The sequence below is a fragment of the Grampus griseus genome (assembly GCF_964374135.1).
Source record: "Grampus griseus genome assembly, chromosome: 11".
Taxonomy (NCBI): Eukaryota; Metazoa; Chordata; class Mammalia; order Artiodactyla; family Delphinidae; genus Grampus; species Grampus griseus.
Genome location: NC_139005.1, coordinates 17,367,549 through 17,391,828, shown reverse-complemented (window position 1 = coordinate 17,391,828; position 24,280 = coordinate 17,367,549). Strand labels below are relative to the sequence as shown.

Below are 24,280 nucleotides of genomic sequence, written 5' to 3'. Positions count from 1 at the left end.
ACTCTGTTTTTCCTGCTTCCAGGAGAAGAGTATCTGTCTGTTTTGTTCACCAGTACATTTCCAGCATCCACAGCAGCTCCTGGCGCATATCAGGGCTCAACAAATAATTTTTGAATGAAAAGGGAAGTCAGGCATCAGGACTATTTAAGAAGAGGCACAGGCAGTGCAGGCTGTGGACCATAATAAGGGTAAGGGTGTCTCAGAAGCAAGATTCTGAATGGCTTCGTTAATCAGCTCATGTTTAGAGAGTGGTGGGTCTCATGTTTGTCCTTGAAGTTTGGAGATTATATATCCATTATGGCAGAAGACCTAAATAGACATTTCTCCAGAGAAGACATACAGATGGCCAAGAGGCACATGAAAAGATGTTCAACATCGCTAATTGCAGTAAGTCCCCTACGAACGAGTTCCATTCTGAGAGCTTGTTCGTAAGTCCAATTTGTTCGTAAGTCCAATAAAGTTAGCCTAGGTACCCAACTAACACAATCGGCTAAGTAGTACTGTACTATAATAGGTTTATAATACTTTTCACACAAGTAATACATAAAAAACAAACATGAAAAATAAAACATTTTTAATCTTACAGTACCGTACCTTGAAAAGTACAGTAGTACAGAACAATAGCTGGTATATGGGCTGGCATCGAGTGAACAGGCAAGAAGCGTTACTGACTGGAGGAGCGAGAGGAGGTGGGAGATGGTAGAGCTGAAGGATCGTCAGCAACAGGAGACGGAGGGCAGGCTGCAATTTCACTCACACCTGACGTTCATGACACAGGGTCTGGTTCCTTGCTGGATTCAATTCTATCTACCCTCTTGAAAAAACGATCTAGTGATGTCTGGGTAGTAGCTGTTTTTTTCTCGTCATAGATGGCACGGTAGCACTGGATTGCATTCTGAACGGCTGCTGCAACCTTCATGTACCATTCTATGTTCCAGTCCTGTGCTTCAAATACTAACAGTGCCTCCTCAAATAAAGAAAATCCCCTTGCCATTTCCTGCATCATGAATCTCTTCGGTTCTTCAGTTACTTCTCCTTCCTCTTGTCACTCTACTCTCTCAATTATTTTCACTTCTGTTTCCATCGTTATCTCTTGGCGCTTCTTAGCAGCACCAGCTACATCACCACTGCTTTTACGCTTGCTGCCAGACATCCTGGGCTTGAAATAAAGGTACTGTACTACTGTGCTCTATACAGTACAATACAGTAAAGTACACAAAAGCACAACCACTCGTAAAGGATGCATGTACGTGACAATGTACACCAGACACGTGAACTAACTTATGTGATTGGACGTGCGAACGCACGTTCGCATCTTTGAAAGTTCACAATTTGAAGGTTCGTATGTAGGGGACTTACTGTATTAGAGAAAGGCAAATCAAAACTACAGTGAAGTATCACCTCTCACCAGTCAGAATGGCCATCATAAAAAAGTCTACAAATAACAAATGCTGGAGAGGGTGTGGAGAAAAGGGAACCCTCCTACACTGTTGGTGGGAATGTAAATTGGTGCAGCCACTATGGAAAACAGTATGGACGTTCCTCAAAAAACTAAAAATAGAGTTGCCATATGATCCAGCAATCCCACTCTTGGGCATATATCTGGACAAAACTTAAAAAAGATACATGCAGCCCTATATTCACAGCAGCACTATTCACAATAGCCAAGATATGGAAACAACCTAAATGTCCATTAACAGTTGAATAGGTAAAGAAGATGTGGTGTATATATAGAATGGAATACTGCTCAGCCATAAAAAAGAATGAAATAATGCCATTTGCAGCAACATGGATGGACCTAGAGAATTATACTGAGAGAAGTAAGTCAGACAAAGACACATACATGATATCACTTTATGTGGAATCTAAAATATGACACAAATGAACTTATCTACAAAACAGAAACAGACTCATGGGCATCATCAGAAAATCTACAAACAACAAGTGCTGGAGAGGGTGTGGAGAAAAGGGAACCCTCTGGCACTACTGGTGGGAATATAAATTGATACAGCCACTATGGAGAACAGTATGGAGGTTCCTTAAAAAACTAAAAATAGAATTACCATATGACCCAGCTGTCCCACTACTGGGCATATACCCCGAGAAAACCATAATTCAAAAAGACACATGCACCCCAATGTTCATTGCAGCACTGTTTATAATAGCCAGGTGATGGAAGCAACCTAAATGCCCATCGACAGATGAATGGATAAAGAAGTTGTGGTACATATATACAATAGAATATTACTCAGCCATAAGAAGGAACGAAATTGGGTCATTTGTAGAGACGTGGATGGTCCTAGACTCTGTCATACAGAGTGAAGTAAGTCAGAAAGAGAAAAACAAATATCGTATATTAACACATATATGTGGAATCTAGAAAAATGGTAGAGATGAACGGTTTGCAGGGCAGAAATAGAGACACAGATGTAGAGAACAAACGTATGGACACCAAGGGGGGAAAGCCGGGTTGGGGGGTGGTGGTGTGATGAATTGGGAGATTGGGATTGTCATACATACACTAATATGTATAAAATGGATAACTAATAAGAGCCTCCTTACAAAAAAAATAAAATAAAATTCAAAACAAAGGCAGAAACAGACTCACAGACATAGAGAACAGACTTGCGGTTGCCAAGGGGGAAGGGGGTGGGGAAAGGGTGGATTGGGAGTTTGGGATTAGCAGATGCAAACTATTATATACAGAATGAATAAAGAACAAAGCCCTACTGTATAGCATAGGGAACTATATTCAGTATCCCATGGTAAACCACAATGGAAAAGAATATAAAAAAAGAATGTATATATGTGTATAACTGAATCACTTTGCTGTACAGCAGAAATTAACACAATATTGTAAATCAACTCTATGTCAATAAATTTTAAAAATAAATAAACGAATAATATATCCATTATAACATTAAGAAAATACCTTTAGGTCAGACACTGCTTAAGATAGATTGGATGCTCAATAGAAATCTGCAAATTAAATAATTATTGAACAAATTGTTGATTATCTGATCTGTTCTTAGTTTGCATATAGAACAGTGAGCAAAAAAGATATGATACTTGGATTGATTCATATAAAAATGTGCATTTAAAAATGCATTGATTGATCAGAGTAGTAGATATACCCTCTAAGGGCCAATGATTAGAAAATATTCTGTTCAAAATCTATGTAAACCTTTGAAATTGCAAGTATCTCACACAAAGGTAAACTGTATGTAATAGTAGTGCTTTAGCAATGTAATGATAATTTATCCCCAGATAATTTAATTCTTTTAGTATTTAATAATGTACTAGTCTCATATATTTATACGGGACTTCAGAGTTTTCTGATAATGTTCAACACAGCTGATTTTAATTCTCATAATCATACTGGGAGACAGATGGGATAGTTATTATCATGCCTGACTTCCAGTGAGGCACTGAGAGTTTGCAGGGCCTGGTAAACCATAATCTGAATCCAGATGGTTAATATAATAGAGTCATTAAGAAGATGGCCATTAATAGATGGAACAATGATAGGTGAAAAAACCTGGACGATGATTTATAAGGTGAATTGGTGGTCAAGCAATCTTTTGAGACCATGGCTGTAGTTAATCTGCCTAATCCATCCTTTCATTTAGACTAGTATTTTTTAAGGTTAACAGGAAGAGTGTTATAGTATAGTACTACATTCTAAGACCCAGCAGATATTTTCTTACATGGGTGCAAGGAGATACCTTTGAAAAGAAAGGATGCAGTTAGTGCCTTAATAAAAATACTCCTTGACAGAATCATAATATTTCTGTGGAAATGAATGACCAAAATTCTTTCTATGTAATATACACCAAAAGGAGGACGCCTTGTTCACAGATCATTCTGGTAAGCATCGACCATGGCCAAATTAAAATATTTTGTGCCTAGAATAGAATAATGATAGTATTATCTCAATTAGTTAAAAAAATTCCGCAGTATTTTCTCAATTAAGTTTCTTCTCTGTAAAACTTTGGTGAGCTCCTTTGTTCACTGGCATATTACCAATGCCCAGAAGAATGCACCCAGATACCAGAGAAACAGTTATTGAAATGAAGTTGCTTGTGTGAGGGCTAGCATTGACCAAATGAAGAGGAAATAAGCAAATATTACCAGCACAAAGTCAGAAATGGCTTCCTCCTCAACTGGGCTTTTGTTCAAAGGCTTAAAAAAGTGTAATGGTGTGTGTGTGTGTGTGTGTTTGTGTGTGTGTATGAAACATATATATACACATATGTTGTATATGACATATATGTATATATAATGTAAGAACAGGTAAATACCATATAAAGTAGGTAAATTTTCTGCTAATAAAATTATTCCAGTTGTTAAGATAGAGTGTGATAAATCACTATTTTACCATGTTTCTCCCAAATCCATGGAATCTAAGGATTTTGTGGCTTGAACAAATCAGTGGACTCTGCTAGAAGGAGGAAAGAGATGAAAGAAGAGGGGAAGGATAATGGGAGGACCACCATGCTAGTGGCTCAGTGAGATGCTCTATGTACATCATCTCATATAATCTCATATAGTCCTGGGCAGCATTATCCCTCTTTAGAGACAGGAAGCGGAACGCCCACGGGTCCCACAATCTGGAAGTTAGGAGGTAGTATTTGTACCCAGGTTTATGCTGCTACTGCTGCTGCCACTTCCCAGCTCTGCTTGTTCTGTGCCCAGATTCTTGCTTGGAAAACTGGTATTGCCAGTCGATGTGGTCCAGAGACTTTCCTTTAACAACAATGAGTGGGGGTTAAGTTGGCTTTTACAAAGCAAACTAAATATTAGTAGAGCATGAGTGAGCCCACACTTCTGACATAAACTGTATACAGATAGTTGTATAACTCACTGAACTCAGATCAGGCTTCCATCCTCACTCCTGAAACAGGTCTGTCCTGAGGAAGGTTACCAGTGACCTCCATGTTGCAAAATCCCGTGGCAATTTTCCGCACTTATCTTACGCAATCTATCAATAGCATTTGCTGCAATTTTTCACCATCCTTCTTGAGTATCTTGAGATATTTTTTTTTTAAACTTTGCTTGCAAGATACTCTACTTTCCTGTTTTTCTCTCCCATTCCATTGGCCACTCCTTCTGTCTCCTTTACCGATTTTTCATCAGTCTCCTGACTTCTTGTTGAAGCCTCCCAGGATTCAGTTCTTAGACCTCCTCTCTTTCCTGTCTGCACTCATTCACCAGCTAGTCCCCTGGTTTTAAATACCTCCTATATGCTGATCACCTCCATCTTTCTGTCTCCAGGAGAGACCAGTTCCCCGACTGTATTCTCATATATTCAGCTGCCTGCTTGACATTGCCACTTAAATGTCTAATGGGGATCTCACACTTGACATATTTAAAATTGAACTCCAAATTATCCCCCCCGCACCAAAACCTGCTTCTCTATCATCTTCCATGTCTCAGTAAATGGCAAGTCCGTCTTCACAGTTGTCCAAGCCCCAGACTTTGGCATCGTTCTTGATTCCTCTCTTTTTCTCTTATCCTATTTCCATTGCATCAGCAAATCCGGTCAGCTCTTCCTCCAAAACATCTCCAGAATCTGATTACTTCTGACCACCCCCACTGCTCTCACTCTAGCCCAGGCCACCAAAATCTCTAGTCTGCTGTTTCAGGAGACTGGTCTCTTTCTTTCTGTGCATGACATCTTACAGCCTATTCACACAGCAGCGGAGTGATTATTCCAAAACATGTTATAGCATCACTCCTTTGCTCACCCTACTCCTACCTAATCTCCCCTCCTCCTCTGTCCCTTGCTTACTCATCTCCAGACACACTGGGCTCTTTCCTCTTCATTTCACACCCCAGGAGTGTCCCCTCCCGGTGGTTCCCACAGGTACCTGTAAGGTTCACTACCCACTGTCCTTCAGGGATTTGCTTCCATGTCTCCTGACCACCCTATTTCAATTGGCAAGCCCTCTTCAAAAGTATTTCCTCATCTTCTCATGCCAATGATTTTCTTTCTCTCCACAGCCCATGTCACCATCTGATACTCTGTTTATTTACTCATTTGTCTTATTTATCATCCATTTCCCTGCTAGGATGTAAGCTCCTTGTGAACAGGGATTATTATGTCCCTGTCACCCAGGACAGTGCCTGGGACATAGTAGGTGTTTAATAAATACTCGTGGAATAAAAGAACAGTTAATTTGAGCATAAAGACTTAAATCTACATCTAAAAAATTACAGATCTAGCCCATGTGTTTGTTGATTTCAAACCTGCCTCCCAGGAGTGACTGAGAAAAATGCCACGTGTCATCCTGGCTTATCCTGGGCGTGTTGGGATGCTGGCCTTTGCCTGACACTCCTCTCTGTATCCTGATCTAGAAGTCACTGGACAGTCTCTGCTGTAGTGTTACGAAGGGGAGTCTTTCCCATCTGCAAATGCTTAGACGCTACAGTTTCAGTACTGTATCTTCATCAGCTATATTGTCATAGCTCTGGCTAGTCCTTTTACAAAATAGAAATCAAGGAAGTGCAATTCCCTTCTTGTGCTACAGTGAGTGCCCCTCACCTACCAGTGATCACTCACACCCCTGGAATTTCATTTTTCTGCTTTAATTAATTTATGTGCATATATTCGGGTATTCATTTATTCTTTCGGTGTAATCCATATTATGCCCTTCAGATTCATCAAGGATGGCTGACTTAATATCGGCATGGTTATTGTATGTCCCAGTTATGCAGATGTAAGGTGTTCCCCCAGAGAACACCAACCGCTGTGCTCGGTTTCAGCAAGCAGGAAATGCCGTGTCTAGTGGTTCTTGCTGACCCAGCTAAAAGAGACCGAATGTCGCATTTCACTTCCAGGGGCTAGTGCTGGATTTTGATATTCCCTGGTACTACAAATAGCACCTCAGGGAACGTTCAGGTACACAGAACATTTTCTTTGCAGTCCAGTTCAATGTCTGCAGAAAGTCATATGCTGTCTGGATGGACACACGTCACTTGTCCCTTAGTGCCTCCTAAGTTCTAGACAGACCCGCCCAGAGTGTTCATGTGCTCATAAACACAGCGTTTGCTCTCAGCGTACTTCTGTGCCTCTGTTTATGCTGCTCCCTCTGCCTGGCAAAATCTTACTCATCCTTAAAGATTCATCTCGAGTAAGAAAGCGTTCCCTGAATCAGCTTGACAGACGTGTCTTCTTGCCCCTCTCTGGATTCTCCACAGCATGTGAAACATACCTCTTCTACAACGAGTTCAGCATTACAGTAGGGTCTGTTACATAAGTTTCTGTGTTCACACTCTCCTCACATCCCAAACTGTGAATTCTGAGACCTGTGGTTTCTCTGTCTTCTGTTTATCCCCAAAAATTAGCATAGGAAGCACCAGCAACGTTGAGTGAATGACTGATTGTATGAATGAATGAAATTGCATCCAAATAGGGGAATAGAATTCATTTGAGTTTGTTCCCAGCTTAATGCCTTTAAAAAGAATCCTAAGAATGTTTAGTGGGGATTTTTCCATTTTCTTTAGCAGTCACTCCCCACTGTGTGCACGGCCAGTTTGGTACCAAAAAATGTTATATTGAAATACACTTCAGGGAGCTAAAAAAACCCGTTTATTTCAAAGGAATAGGCTTGTTTGTTCCTTGCAAACTTTCTGGCATCTTTCTTTCTACATGCGCTTTTCCCTCTGCCCCGTCTTCAGCCAAATTCTCTGGCCGGGTCTGCTGTAAACAATGATTTTGTGAGTGGTTGTGTGTTCTCTGCAGTGAAAACCCGCCTTGTTTTCTGTTGCTAGGCAACCCCATTCCAGCTGCCCTTGAAGAAGTGCGCGGTGGTGGGAAATGGTGGGATTCTGAAGAAGAGTGACTGTGGCCGTCAAATAGATGAAGCAAATTTTGTCATGCGGTAAGAGAGCTCCCACAGCGCGGCTTCTGCCTCCTCTCTTCTCCCCCACCCCTCCTGCCAGCCCCGGGGCCTTTGGAAACCAGTCACTGGTGATTAATCAGAGGTAGCTGCTCTTCAGCCGTCCCTTCAAGTTCACGTAGAAGTGAGTTGAGGAGATAGGCCAGGGGAGCCAGGGAACGGGCCCCAAGAAAGTGCAAAGCTGGGAGAGCTTCAGAGGTCGTGGGGAGACCCCCAGAGTGGAAACACTCATTCAATTTTATTTTATTTTATATTTATTTATTTTTTTGCGGTACGCGGGCTTCTCACTGTTGTGGCCTCTCCCGTTGCGGAGCACAGGCTCCGGACGCGCAGGCTCAGCGGCCATGGCTCACGGGCCCAGCCGCTCCACGGCACGTGGGATCCTCCCAGACCGGGGCACGAACCCGTTTCCCCTGCATCGGCAGGCGGACTCCCAACCACTGCGCCACCAGGGAAGCCCCACTCATTCAATTTTAGACGATACAGTTGGATGACTCCAACTTTAAGACTTGTTCTTAAGACAAACTCTCTATGAATAAACATTTTCATTAATTCATTTCATTCTACACACTCTGCTGCTTTGTTTTTCACAAAAGCATTTGGAAGTAGTGAGTAGGATTTGAAGAGGGGTTGGATCTGGGCAGCACTAAGAAAACTGGGAGGAAGGAGGGGGATTACATTTCGAGCGAAGAGGAAGCTTGGTAAGGAGACTGAGCAGAGTGGTGACGTGATCCTGCAGGGGTGTGTAAAGGAGCTGCTAGGACACATCCAGCCAAGAGTAGAGACCATGACACTGAAATGGCACCAACATGCACCCTTGGGTAATTTTGACCAGCAGGGAAGATAGGGAGTGATTGGATAGTCACAGGCTTGGGATTGTCTGGTGAAGAGGAGAGAAGGGTGGGAAGGGACAGCATGGAAGGTCCTGGCTAGAGCGAGTGTGAAGTGACACACTTTGAAGTCTCGGCTGGATGGGAAGTGGGCCCTGAGAGGTGTGAAGGAGAAAGGAAGGGGGCCAGTGGGACCAAATGATGGGGTTCTTCAGAGCTGGAGGGGGCGGTGGCGGGAAAGATGAGAGAAGGTGGGAAAAAGAGAGCTAATGTCAAAGAATGTCCCACTGGAGAATGTGACTTCACCTTCTCTGGGGGATGAGCAGACGTGTTGTAGAAAAAAAGGACATTTGTTACTGAAGAGGTGTAGGAACCTGGAGGCTGTTCTGGGGAGGGTCTTTCAGGTGCGCCCCGAAGTCTCAGTGAAGTGGAAATGACTATGAACCAGGGGCCAAAATGCTCTGGGACCAGGAAGGCTGAGGTCTCCAGCAACACAGAGGGCAGAAAGCTGAAGGGGGGTGGCGGTTGTGTTTTGTGTTCATTTTTAAGGATAAATAGATAATGGTCTAGAAGTAGCAAAAGTTAGCAGAGAGAACACTGAACCACCTCTGGGCTCTGAGCTAAGTGGAGTAGGGGAGAGTAAAGCCTGTCTGAGAGTGTTTCAAGGAAGCTGTGTACTCAGGGGAGGGTCAAGTTCCCTCTCAGAGAGCAAGGGTTGGGCTCCTTGAAAGACTTTATCTCACTGGTGAAGCCTGCTGCAGAGTGGGAGTGGGGTCCTTTTCTATCTCTCTTTCCTTTATGGAGTTGCCCTGCCCTAGTTTTTCCAGTGTAAGACTCTGTTTTCCTCTCCATTGCCATTCTTATTTTTTGTGATACAGACCATAGAAACATGGAGACAATAAAAATGTAGTTCTCTTAATTCAAGTCGACGTCAGTTTGGTGAGCACCTACTTTGTATCGGGTCTTCACTGGGGTTGGGAATGGTATGTTGAACAATTCCCCTCATGGACTTAAAACCTGGAGATGTGCCAGTGCTGTGACTGGGGTGATTCAGAAGCAGATGATGAGTGAGTGGGGACCTTCTGAGGGCAAGTGGCATCTGGGCAGAGCCCTTTCTCCATTCCATTCTGGACACAGGCCACCCTGTCCAAGCTCTAATGTAGGAAGGACACCAAGTGCTGCCACAGGGTTGTGAGCCATGGGGAGAGTGCGCTGAGATGGGATTTAAGCTGTAGAAGTGGGGACAGTTACCTGAAGAGCAGAGGTACCCCCGCTAATACATTGGTGTTAGGTGGAGGCTGAAGGGCCAGCAAAGAAAACAGGGAGGTTGGAGGACCAGCCCTTGCTGCAGACTCACTGTGTGACCCGCAGTGCACCATTGTACCTTTGCTGCAGCTCAGCTTTCTAATCTATGTGAGGAGGTGGCTGCAGACAATACCACAAGCCTTTCCATGGTAGAAACTCTGATTCTGTGATGATGTGACTAGCACACCACTGTCACACATTCACATAGTCTAGTTTAAATTTTCATTTTGCTCTCGAGTATAAGCTGATTTGCTTTTTCCAGAAACTATGTAAGGAAGAAAGAGTGGAAATATTATACTCACAGACTCAGGAAAGTTAAGTGATTCCAAGAGGTCTGAGTGCAATGTGGAAGGAGGCATTAGTACAATAAATGTATTTTTTTAGTATTCCTGAGTGGGCGTGTGTTTGTCACTACATTTAGGAAGATGGATATTTTAAACTTAATGTGCACGAGATCAGGCCTAAGCATCTTTGGGGGTTACCTATATTATTTATTACAAATAAGCAAGACTACATTTGTGTTGTATATGATCAATACTGATATATTCAAGTTCAGAATTAATGAGTGCTTGTGATCAGGGTGCACAGCACAGGATTAAACAGATGTTCATGGAATGATGAGGGAGGTGAGGACTGAAAAAAATTCAAAGAAGGTCGCATCAAAACTAGATGTGCATGTGCCTTTGATTCAGTTTCAAGAATGGCGCCATTATCATAACACCTTTGAATTTTTAAAAAGCCTTATTAAGGGTTTACAATGTGGGAGTAATTAAATGTTGATAAATTGTTTATAAAGTATTCTTATTTGACCATTTATATATCTATTTATGCACGGTTGCTTAATACACATTTTGGGGGCACCCTGAGGAAATGGAGGTAATATCATATGTTCAAAATTAAACATTTAGTGAGTAAATGTGATTGGAAAGCACATAGTATGTTCCTGGACTATAAGGTCCATGGACAGTTACATTGAAAGATGAGATCCCAAAACAGCCTTACCTGTACACAGTGGTATACCCAGTTACAGTTCAAGATGTTTTCCAGAATTAGGATATAACAATGGCATAATTTCCTTTGCTTGGACATTTTCAACTACGTCTTCTAATGCTAGAAGTCAACTCCCCGTTTTTCAAAGTAAACATTTGCTCTGTAACCAAAAGCAGTACTTTAAAAAATAAAATTGTTGAATAAAATGTATCTGGGAGTTGTGCAAGACAGAGATAACTGTGTTCTGGAGAGGAACTGGGTGGGTCAGGAATATGAGCGAGGACAACATAATTTTGGTGCCTTTGAATTATTCTCAATTATATGTGTTTTACATATTTAAGTGGACATACAACTTACAAAGGAAGTTTAGAATTTATTCTATTTAAAGATTCCTCTCCAGACCCACATCACCCACCCACCTCCACTCCCCACTTCAAAGAATATTCATTCCTCATCAATTCTGTGATCGTATCTTCTAGGATCACGAGTATAGTTATTAAGACACTTCAGCCATTAATATCCGTTCATTGAGCCAACAAGCGTTAATGCAGAGTTTGGAACACTTTTACACAATATGCCTAATTGGAAACAATTTGACTGTATTAAATGTGCCTTTTATGTAAATCTATGTAATTATCAATTTAGGAGTTGCGGAGTTAGAATTATAGTGTGCTTTTTTTCGAAGAGAAGAGCTACAGGGAAGTATCATAGAAATTTGGACTTGAAGAAAGTTTACCCAGAAGAACAGACATTTACACCAGCACACAATGTCATTATTTTCCAGAAATGAATGTATAAAATATTATCTTTATTGTTTTAAGCATTTCCCTCTATTGCAGGATTTGGCAGTTAGTGTCCGGAAGTGTTTCTCTGAGCTTTTGTTTTGTGATAGGAGGTGTGAAGTGGACCCAGACATACGAGCCATGGATCAATCTACGAGGAATGCACAGAAAAAGTATTTTTTCAGGAATACCAACTAGTTTCATTTAACGATGACAAAACAGGTTAACCTCACTTTCCGGCAATATTCAGAGTTTACAGGTTTAATATAATGTGGTTGATTCTCAAATGTTATGAAGGGCCATCAGGATCAAAGGGGAAGTGATAAATTAGGAGATTGGGATTAACATATACACACTGCAATATATAAAATAGATAACTAGGGCTTCCCTGGTGGCGCAGTGGTTGAGAGTCCGCCTGCCGATGCAGGGGACACGGGTTCGTGCCCCGGTCTGGGAAGATCCCACATGCCGCGGAGCGGCTAGACCCGTGAGCCATGGCCGCTGAGCCTGCGCGTCCGGAGCCTGTGCTCCGCAACGGGAGAGGCCACAACAGTGAGAGGCCCGTGTACCAAAAAAAAAAAAAAAAAAAAAAAGGTAGCTAACAAGGACCTACTGTATAGCACAGGGAACTCTACTCAATGTTCTGTAATAACCTATATGGGAAAAGAATCTGAAAAAGAATGGAGATGTATATATATATATGGATATTTATATATGTGTGTGTGTATGTGTGTATAACTGATTCACTTTGCTGTATACCTGAAACTAACACAACATTGTAAATCAACTAGACTCCAATAAAAACTAAAAAAAAAAAAAAAAAAAATTACATTCATCAAAAAAAAGAGAGAGACAGATGCCCAAATTCTAGTCTGTGTTTTATCCTGGGAGTCCTTTCCATCTTTGCGAAGGTCGGTTAAATCACAAGAGCACAGTCAGCACCATGGCCGGATGAGCCTGGCGGTTAATAAGCTCGCTCCCCGACATGGTCTTCGGAAACCTCTTGGGATATGGTGCGACCACTAGACTAGAGATGCCTTAAGTAGGCTCTGTGACTTGGCTTCCCCCAGGCTCCCCACCATGCCTGTTGTGTTTGTTCCCAGTGGGCACTCAACTGGCTGACATTAATCTGTGGGGAGCTGCCAGAAGAACCAGAATCTTGTTACCAAAGAACAGGTGGAAGGAAGATTCCAAATCAACTGAGACAAGTTTCTGCCTGGGATGCCCTGATGTGGTAGGAGTCAAATACAGGGTAAATACGAGACGACATCAAGGAACTTGTGCTGATCAGCTGAGTCGGTGCTCAGACAAGTCCATGTCCTGGGGGAAATTTGTAGGGAAATTTTAATAGTTGGGGAATGGCCGAGACCTTAATATTTGTAAGATGTCTACCGGCAAAAAAACGATGCTTTGGTTTGCTGAAGTAAGAAAAACTTAGAGGTGCCCTGCTGTGGAGTCAAGACATGGGTGGACAGGAGCACTTAGGACTCAGTAATAAAAGAAAATCTAATGGAAGCTATAGACTCATTTGGGATGGTCAGAAGTAATAGATATATATTTAGTTATATTTATATGATATTTCTGATATGTGACATATTTGAGCTTTTACTAGGTATGAGGCATCAAGGTAGGGACTTTTTATACATTTCTTACTTTAATCCTTGCAACCACCTTATTGGAGAGGAAAAGCCATTATCCTCATTTTGTGTAATGGGGAAACTGAGGCAGTTGACAACTTGGCTAATGTCTCACTGGCAGAAAGCCATGGGATTTGGATTTGCAGTTGCAATATTTTCCGTTGTAAGCATTCATAAGATGTTGCGGTAGAGGAGAGCATCCAGGGCTGTGTTGTGTGTGTGTGTGTGTGTGTGTGTGTGTGTACAAGGGAGGAGGAGCTATTTCTGTCACCTGTACTCTTCCCTTGCCTAGACTGGGATGGTGGAGAATCATTGCATTTCTTTAAATGACAGATTATTTTGTCTTCACCAGTAGGCAACCATACATTGGTCATGTACCCAGAAGTCGCACATGCATCGATTTAGGTGGCAGAGTTTGCTTTGAATGTACTATTATAATTTAGAATTTGGGAAAAGAATGAAAAACACAAGCAAATACAATTCTTCCTTTTCTCTTGAAGTTTGTTGGTATCCACAGAGAACACTGTAGGTCCTGTGTCTTCTAGGGGACTACACCCTCCTGAGCACTAATTTCATATATACCCTGACTTATCACCTCAAAAATATTTTGAATGGAATAAATTCATTTTAGTTATATCTCTTTCCTTTAGTAAATCCCTTACCTCTCTAGCTGACATTTTCTTTCTGCTAAAACAGAAATAGTTTTTATGACAGCATTTTGAAGATGCTAAGAGTTAGTCATCTAATGTCTATTAAAAGGGAGAGGTGATAAAAACAGTTATTTGTGAATTGAGCTAGACTTAGTAAAATTCCTATTTGCCATGATAACTGACCTGATTTAAAAATATGTAAATCATTCTGAACTGCTTGTTCTTGTTTCTCTAGATGCAATCTTCCTCCTTTGTCAAGTGAATACACTAAGGATGTTGGATCCAAAAGTCATTTAGTGACGGCTAACCCCAGCATAATTCGGCAAAGGTAAGAGTTTATGACTTCTCTTTGTGAGGAATTAAAAGGAAGGCTTTCGAAATATTTAACATCGTAAAGGCAGTGAACATAATTCAGTTTGGGAAACAAAGAAGAAAACCATCTGGACAGGCAGGAAGGATGAAGGAGGGAATTGTAAATAAACTAGACAGGATTATGGGAATCCAAACACTATTTCATGCTTCCTCTGGGATTCCGTTTCTTGCCTTTAGAGATGGTAAAAATAACATGTGAATCCATCATTTTGCTCAAAGAAGTAATATTATATCGTGCTTACTCATTACTACTACTTTCCAATTTGTTGGCTTCAGTCCCAACTCATTGATTGGCACTGATTGGTGAACAGAAGTCATATCAACTTTATTAAAGAGTAAAAACAGAGAAGTGACCACTTTACTGCATATGCATGCATGAAAGTAGCAATATTGTGGGAATGTACAAGAATGTGTGATTATATGATGTTACAATATAGTACATCACATGATATTCAGTCAGATTTGGGAAAGCAGATGGAAAATTCTTACTCTAGTATCGATTCCAGAAATCTTGGCAGTTGCTGTGGGAGCTTCTGGGGGTCGTCGGTTTCTAGTTGATGAAGCCCAGCGGTAAGCTGTGAGCTGTTTATCCAAGGACTGTTCATCGTAGAGAATGACTCAATCTCTGTGAAAAGAAGAGTCGAACATCGCCCTTATGCTCTCCCATGTACACTAGCAGTTAATAGTGAAATACCCAGATATTCTAAGCTCAGGCATTTGCCACCTAAGGAAGTCTTATCCAAGTGAACAGCGCTTGTGTGTCACTTGATAAACAATGCTACACTACTTGTTTTGGTTCATAAGTATTCCCATAAAATAGATGTTGGGAAACACAACCAATTTTTAATTTGACAGATACTGTGAAATTACACTTCCAAAATGTACCATTTACTTCCTCTTCGGTCATGGCTCAGACTGCCTGTTTTCCAATACTGAAAACATTATGTGCTGTTCATCTTTTAAATTTTTGTCAGTTTGCTGAGTTAAAAATGATACATTATTTTTTACTTAATATGGTTTTTTTTTAATATAAGAAGGGCTGAGTGGGTATTGACTATTAGTATTTTTTCTTCTGTGAATTGCCTGTTTGCATTCTTTGCTCATTTCATACTTTTTTTCTTTTTACAAACTATTTTCCTGTTGATTTATAAGAACTGTATAGATATTAAGTCTTTGTTTGCTATATATGGAGCAAATATTTTCTTCTAGTCTGTTTAGCTTCTGTCCTATCAGAACTCAACATTTTTGTACAATGAAACTTGTTAGTCTTTTCCTTTTTAAAAAAAAAAACAACTATCTTTAGACAATCTTCCTTACCCACATCTCCTCCAATGAGAAAATATTATCCTGTATATTTTTAGTGCATTTATAGTTTCATCTTTCATACTTAAGGAATTTAATCCATGTGACTATCTTTATTTTTATAACACTGATCTTAATGTTTTTCCACAAAAATATATGTTCGTTATAAGAAAGTAAGAGAGAAAAATACAAAGAAGATGGTAACAAAAAGAATCACCCCAAACCTCACCATTTGTGAATAACTATAACTAACACGAGGTACACTTTTTTCAGATATTCCATATATTCTTCAGAACTTTGAAGATATTGTTTCATTATCTTCTGGCACCCAGAGTTGCCAACCAAAAATCTAATGGAAATTTATTCATTTCTTTGTTTGAGGGAAATCTTTCTTTCCTTCCTCCACTAAAACGTATACATTTCTTTTTACCATTTGAATTCAGAAAGTTTACCAAGATATATCTCAGAGTGGGTCTCTTTTTTCATTAATGTTGCTTGGCACATTAATGAGAGGCCTTTTGAGTTGGAAGACGTGGAGGTGTAGTGGTTATGAGTCTGTCCTCTAAAGCAAGATGACTTGGTTTTCGCTTCCTGCTCGCCCACTCACAGCTGTGTGAGCTTGACTGAGTTACTTAACACTTCCTCCTTCAGTTTCCTCATCTGTAAAGCAGGGATAATAATACTTAGTTTAATTCATACTTACAATGAATTAAACTACATATATATGTAGATGTATATATGTGTAAATATGTGTGTGTGTATATATGTATATTATATATATGCTTAGAACAGTGCCTGGTATATTGTAAGCACTATATAAACGTTAGCTATCATTAGTATTGCTTTTCATCTTTGTGAACATTCTCTCTCTTATATGCCTGATTATTTCCTCTTCTTCATTATATTTGCTCTCTCTTTCTAGTCCTCCTATTAAGTGGATATTAGAACTTCTAGATATTTCTAACCCTTTCCTTGTACCATGTAGCTTTGTGTGTGTATATGTGTGTTGTGTCCCAAGAATAACCCCTTTCAGCTCAGTAAATCGTATTTTAGTTGTGTTCATTCTGCTATGTAGTCTACCATTTCCACTTCTTAATTGTATTTTTATTTTTTGTGAGCTAAATTATTTTTCTCATAGCAGCATATTTTTTATGGATATAATATCCTCTTAGGTTTCATCAAGACTGTATAAATGGACTTAAAAGTTTTGTATTTTTGTTCTTTCTATATTCAGATTATTCTTCCTATTTTTTGGACTTAATGCTACATGTATGATTTGACATTTTCCAAAATGTGTACTTTAGTTTTCTGTTCATTTTTGTATGGTAAGCCTTTTTGCTGTCAGTGAATATAGTTTTATAGGTATATTACTTTCATAATAAACAGTTCATTTAAAAAATGTCACTGAAAACCAAAAATGTCAGTCAAATTTGTGAGTTAGTATTGAAAAACTTAAACGAATGACCAAAAATCAGTGCTCTATATTTAATTTTTAGTGTGATTTGTTTGCTGACATAAACTAATGTAGCATAGCAAGGAGTTGGGAAGAATAAGAAAACAAAACAGTTCTCTTTTACAGTTTAGTTATTGACTCTCACTCAGTCTTGGGACTTTTGTGGGTTTTTGTGAGAGGGCTTGGGGGTCTGATCAGGAAGATGTCAGAAAATCAACAATGATGATGATGTCTCTTTAATTCAATTAAGTGGATTGGGGTTCTGGAAGTCATAAAAATGTGCAATTTTTAAAATTGGGAAGGGTTCATATCAGATTCAAGAGAATGAGCAAAAGGTCAAGAGAACACTTACAGAAATATTTTTCTTTGATTATTTAAATTTTTTAGATAATTTCAGATTCACAAGAAGTTGCAAAACAAAAAAAAGTACAGGAAGGTCCTTTGTACTCTTCATCCAGTTTACCCCATTGGTAATGTCTTGCATAACCATAGTATAATACTTCTCCGTTCCTGGAGGGGAATGAGACATTCAGTACATTACACTGAAGGACAAAAGAGTCTATTTTTCTACCTGAATATGTAGAGTTGGTGGTAAGATTTTAAAAAGCTCGGGAAAACGAGTATTTATGTAGAACAAGACAGAGCAAGAGGAAAGAGAAAGTGAGATTGTGATTTTGAGAAAAAATATAACTACAGAAGGAGAAAGGAAAGGATCAATAATTGTTTGAAGGGAAAAAAGTTCAATATAAAGAATTAATGCAAGGCAAGCAAGAGTCATTATGATTAATGCTGGGTCAACATTTAGTCAGTGTTTCTATGTGCTAGGTTCTATGTTCTTTATATGCATTACCTCATTTAATCTCAAAATAATCCTAATAAGGAAGTATTTTAATGTGTGTTTTTACAGAAAAACAAACGTGACATAAGTTTTGTCATCTGCTTATATTCACAGCTGCTGGTCATCAGTCTGGGACTTCACCCAGACTTGTCTCAATCCAAAACCCATACTCTTAACCAGTGACCATCGCACACCCCATCTTTCCAGGTGATCCATATGTTGCACAAGGAGACAATTGAGTTTCCACAAGTGATAAGTCATTTTGGAAAAGGGAGTGAAGGTTTTTTCACTTAACAAAGTATATTCAATGTTGCAAGGTTTTTGAATACAAAATCAAAATGCATATAACAGTTCCATTTTGTGAAATATGGAAAAATATATCCCAGTAACATCAGATACTTTTATATACTTAACAGTTAGACAATGGGAATTCCCTGGTGGTCCAGTGGTTAGGACTCGGCGCTTTCACTGTTCTGGCCAGGGTTCAATCCCTGGTCAGGGAACTAAGATTCTGCAAGCCACATGGCTCGGCCAAAAAAGCAAACAAATTAGACAAAAAAGCAAACCCTCTATAGAAAAATTACGGAATTTTATTGAGGGACATTTTGGACAACCTAAATGTCAAATAATATTAATTCTAATGATTCTTGCTTGACCTTGCGCTAATTCTTCATATTGAACTTAATGTTAACGAACAGGTTTACTTTGCCTCTTAAACATTTAATTTTTGACCCTTTCCTTTCTCCTTCTGTAGTTATCAGATTCACGTATATATAGACCCTTAATATATGACAGAGGTAATATTGTAGATCAGAGAGAAAAGGACGAATTTTCCAAAATGATGTGGAAACAGTGGTGTCTATGACACCATAGACAGAGGTGTCTATGAAATTATACCTCTACCTCATACCTTATACCAAATATCATTTCCAGATGCTTAAGACCTAACTTTGAAAAGCAAAACAAGCAAGCTTGTAGAAAATAACACAGGTCTTGTGATTTCTTATATAAGAATCTCATAGCACTAAATAGAAGGGAAAAGACTGATAAGTTTGATTTATTAAAATTGGGAACTTTTATTCATAAAAAGACGTGGTAGAAGTAGGGCAAATACAACCACATTTTAGAGGAAGACAACTAACAAAGGACTTGGATCCAGAATATACAAATAATTCTTTTACGTGTAATTTAGAAATAAATTAATTGAATATGAAAAACAGAAAACTGGTAGGAAAATGAGTCAAAGAGTTGAACCAGACTTCATAGAACTCTCCAAATAGCCAATAAATGAATGAATAGATGCTCTACTGCATTAGTAATCAGAAAGAATGCAAATAAAAATCCTTAGGAGATATCATTACACATCCATCAGGTTGGCAGAACTTATTCCAACTGTTAGTGAGGATGTGGACCCGAAAGTACCATATATGCTATTTGGAGGGAATATGGTTCCAACCACTCTGGAATGTGTTTTGACGTTATGTAGTAGGGTTGAAGATACACATGCTCCATGCCCTATCAGTTCCACTCCTAGGTATATACCCTAGAGAAAAACAGTATTTATAAGAGAGAAATGTATAATAACGTTTATAGTAGCTAAAAATTAAAATAGTTGATTGTGAATTCATGGTGGAATGAATTCAGGTATGTTCACATAGTGGAATGCTTTACCGCCACCAACTATGACTACCCACAATAAAGTGGGTGAACTTCAAAAACCTGATATTGACAAAAAGAAGGGAGTCATAAAAAATACAGTAGGGGGCTTCCCTGGTGGCGCAGTGGTTGAGAGTCCGCCTGCCGATGCAGGGGACACGGGTTTGTGCCCTGGTCCGGGAAGATCCCACATGCCGCGGAGCGGCCGGGCCCGTGAGCCATGGCTACTGAGCCTGCGCGTCCGGAGCCTGTGCTCTGCAACGGGAGATGCTGCCACAGTGAGAGGCCCACGTACAGCTAAAAAAAAAAAAAAAAAAATACAGTAGGATGTTCATATAAAGATAAAAATAAAACTAATTAACAGGATGGTTTAGAGACACGTCCATAACAATTCGGAGGACCAACAAGTGGTTCCTTCTCAGAGGAGGAGAGTGTTGGATTCAGGAAGTTTTTTATTCAGATCTTGTAGTCTCCTCCCAAAGCTTTGCACACCCAAGATGCTGGCAGTGTCTTGAACTTTCATGTGACTAAAAATCAAATTCGTTGGGCAAAGATGTGCAGTGGAAATGCCTAAGTACCACTGATTTTCATGGCTGTCCTCCAGATCCTTGATTCTTATCAAAATATTCCACTGAGAGTTATAAGCACTATGAGTTTTCACTACAAAATTCTCGTAGAAAAGATATCGGTATCAAGATAAAACAGGCGTGAGGAAGTTCAGTATATACGAGAGGCACCCATAATGATGATTCACACATTATATATGTATAATTAATGTGTATATATATATATTTATAATGTATACATTATTCTGCCTGTAGGAAAAATAAGGTTAGAGAAGGTAATATTCGTTGATGTAGTTAGTAGAAATTCTCAGTAAGAAGGGGCTCTGCTATAGCCTTTGTTAGGATATCTTGTCTAGAGTACATTTTCAGTTTTTAAAAACAGCTTTATTGAGGTATAATTGATATACAAAAAAACTGCACATGTTTAATGTGTATAATTTGATGAGTCTGGGCATACACATACACCGATGATACTATCACCATCATCAAGGTAATAAACATAACCATCACCTCCAAAAGTTTCCTTGTGCCCCTGTTTTTTTGAGTGTGTGGTAATAAGAACACTTAAGATGAGTTCTTTTCTCTTAACAGATTGTTGTTCAATGGGTATATAGTGAACTATTTTTGACAGCACCTAGAACAAAAGGATTAGTTAGGGTGCCCGGGACACAGATTAGAAAGGGCTTTGCAGTCTCATCCAACTTCTGATTGCATTTTTATGGGTTAGAGAAGTTATTCTAATGTGACAGCAGAGTCTGTTGGACCTTCACACCCACTGCTGTTGTCCTCTTCCTTCCTTTGCTGGGTTTTGTAGGTGGATGGCAACAAGGATCCCTTCACAGGGTTGCCCTTCATTAACCTGCACCAGCTCTAACCCATTGGTCCGCAAACGTTTTTGTTCAAATACCCTTTAAAAGAATTTTTAAAATCCGTCATTATTTCCTTGATCTTTTAAAAGTTACCTAATTTTTTTTGGCATGAAGTTAAATTGTTGCCAAGCATGAACTTTCAGAGCTTTCTACGTTGTGCATATTTAAATACATATTGTCAAAGTCTCAGAAGTGCAGATTTAGCTTTTTGGATGTTCCATGTCCTCATAGCAAAGCCAGTGCGCTTTGTCAAATTAGTTCATTAAGTTGAGTTGACTTTCTGTCAGAAAAAGGCAGACTACATTTTATTCAATTAAGTGCTAAAATGTAACCCCATATAATCATCTCACTTCTGAGTTCTAATTATTCAACATATAAGTAAGGTATAGGAGTTGCCAAGAGTTTGTCCCCTGGATAAAATAAGGCACAGCCTCCATCTATTTCTTATAAAGATCTTTTTGCTTTTTCTCAGGGGACACTTCTTCAGAAACGATGCACCTTACAAATGTTTCTTTGTTTGGTTGCCTGGTGGCTTTTACACTCTGGGGCACTGCATCGTTATAATATTTGGGATAATAGGAGGTATGTCTTTTGTGAAGTGGAAAAGGGAAAATTATGAAAGTAGAGTTTGGAAAATAGTTGTTTAGGCTATCAGATTAGTCTTGAGTAAATGTTTTAGAAAAGTGCATATGTGGAATTTGAGGATTTGGAAATTCATGGGGGAAGAGGGAGATTAAAATGGGAGCTTCACAAGAACAAAGTTACAGAGGTGCTCATTCAACAAATATATTTTGAAATCTCCTCTGAGACAGAGAGTACAAAGTTGAAGAAAATACAACTCATACCCTGAAGTTGCTTCCAGTCAACAGACGTTCTGTAGTGTTGGAATCCATAAAGGGGGTCCAGGGGACCCTGAATCCCTTCTGAAATTTATTTTTAAAATTTTATGTATGTGTATTATATATTTTTTAAATCCTATTTTCCAAGGCTTCCATGACTCACAATAGGTTTAAAATTCACTGGCCCAAACTGAGTCATTCTATCACGTAAAATTAGAGATTACAGTTCTCAAAGCTTGTTTCTTAATTTTTCAATAGAATTGAAAACTCAATTAGCCATTTTGCCCATATCAGTGTTCAGTACATATTTGGGCAAATGATGGTTAAAAAATAAAAACTGGAATTTAATTGATTGTCCTGTTATTATATTACTTTTGAGCTTTGAGACTCCAGCTTGGGCAGTGATTATTATGTGCAGCCACAAAAAAGAGCATCAGTGTTCTGAGTGTGTGCTTCCACGTGGGCATATTAGAGGCAGTAGTATCAGTGTGAACAGCTTGGGGTCAAGAATCTTTTATCTGTGCTCTTGAGACCCCAGCATGTTTTTTTGGCATACAGGACATGCACAGTAAATGTTTAGGGAATGAATGAATAAGTGAATATATATATTTTAAATATCCTTCAAACTGAATTTCTGGTTTAAATTGTCTTTAAAAAGGAAATTTAATGAACTTTTTGGTGTCAGTTAAAATGTTTCTATGGTCTTAAACTAAGGAGATAAATTTTTTAGTAACAGATATTTCAAAGCAGTATTAATGAAATGCTTAGCAGAGAAAACTTGGTTCCTCTTTTTTAAAAGAGTTGACATAAATTAAGGAACAAAAAAGTTATCAGAACAAATGGAGTACAAATCATGGTGGAGTTAACCTTTTAAAATTTGTAAGTGTGTAGCTTTTAGTTGACTGGAAGGACTTGATATAAGACGCAAATATTTATTTTGAAGTTTCTAATATCAGGTAGAAACTGGGTAATCTCTTTTCATACAAGTGAAAGAGACTGTCCAATGGTTATCACCTCTAATTTTACTGAAGGCACTTGGGAGTGTAGAGGTATTATCTGGGAGAACAATTGCTTATTTTATTGATGTACTTTTCCAAAAATAATTTGAGCTTTGAGGAGAATGACTTGGATCCAAAGAAGGTTTATAGCAACTTCTTTTTAACATTCTACATGACTCATACCTCAGACTGTGTTCCTAAACATCTCCATCTCTTCTGCCCGCTGACTTCTTTTTCCTTTTCTCTCCATACTTAGAGCAGTTTATCAGTGTTTGCACCAAGGTTTGGCAGTCACTGATAGCCATTCTGCCTAACATCTGCTGTGATAGAAGGGAATTAAAAGGCAGATGCTAAAACTGGAACTAGAGAGAGCAAGGAGAAGACAGAGAAGAGATGCCTCTAAAAGGGTGTAGATCTGTATGGAGTTTGTGTCTGGATGAAGTAGTTATCCAAGTTTTGGCTTTAAACAGACTTTGTGTTCAAATTCCAGTGCCACTGCTAGTAAGTGCTTCATACTTGCTAGCTATATAAAGTTAGTTACTTAACCTCCCCCTTATGAGTTGAGAATAGAATTATTTACCTTGAGGATTGTTGAGAGATGTAAATGAAATAATGTAGTTGTGGCCAGTAGAAGCTATTTTGATTAATACCCAGAATAGCTACTCAGGAGGACTCTCTTGTTGGAATACATCTTGTTCTTGGTTAAAGCATATTTTTAATGCATTATTGGGCTCATCGAATTTAGGGAATCTCCAAGAGTATCTGCATACTTCTCCCCCAAACAAACAAAAAACCCCAAAACACAAAACAGAAAATCATGAACCTAAAACCAGACCAAGCATTGTGAACTATAAAATTCTGATACTAAAGCTGAGAACAGGAGACCAAGCCCTGGATTCACCATGTTAATGTGTGCCCCATATTAAGCCTTGATAAGGGACAATGTAGTCCCAAGTCATATTAGCAGTCTATGGCTTCTAATACAAGCAAACACAAATTTCTTCTAGAGGAAAGCTCTCAGAATACCACCTTCAAACAGATATAAGCTCATAAGGAAACACTGAAATTCACAATATTGAAAGTCCTCAGAGATAAAAAGTAAACAAAAATTGTGGATAGACACGCCTGAGAATTTACTGAAATTGTCAGATGAAATATATTACTAAGTATGAAATTCTTATAGAAAAAATAAATATGAATCAAAATTCAGCAAGAAAATATCAAAATTTCCTAGATAGCTTTAAAAAAGAACCAAGTAGGAATTTTATTTTATTGTTTTAAAAATATTTATT

The 24,280-nt window shown here is 39.0% G+C and overlaps 1 protein-coding gene across 1 annotated transcript in view; it reads left to right on the top strand.

Moving 5' to 3' along the window:
• The window catches only part of ST8SIA1 (ST8 alpha-N-acetyl-neuraminide alpha-2,8-sialyltransferase 1), a gene marked incomplete at its 3' end in the record, with an annotated part of 146,541 nt that overhangs the window by 81,065 nt on the left and 41,196 nt on the right, over positions 1-24,280 (top strand). Inside the window, exons 3-4 of the mRNA XM_082665447.1 lie at positions 7,774-7,883; positions 14,331-14,423. Coding sequence (XP_082521573.1) covers positions 7,774-7,883; positions 14,331-14,423 — 203 coding nt within the window. The remainder of the gene's footprint in view (positions 1-7,773; positions 7,884-14,330; positions 14,424-24,280) is intronic.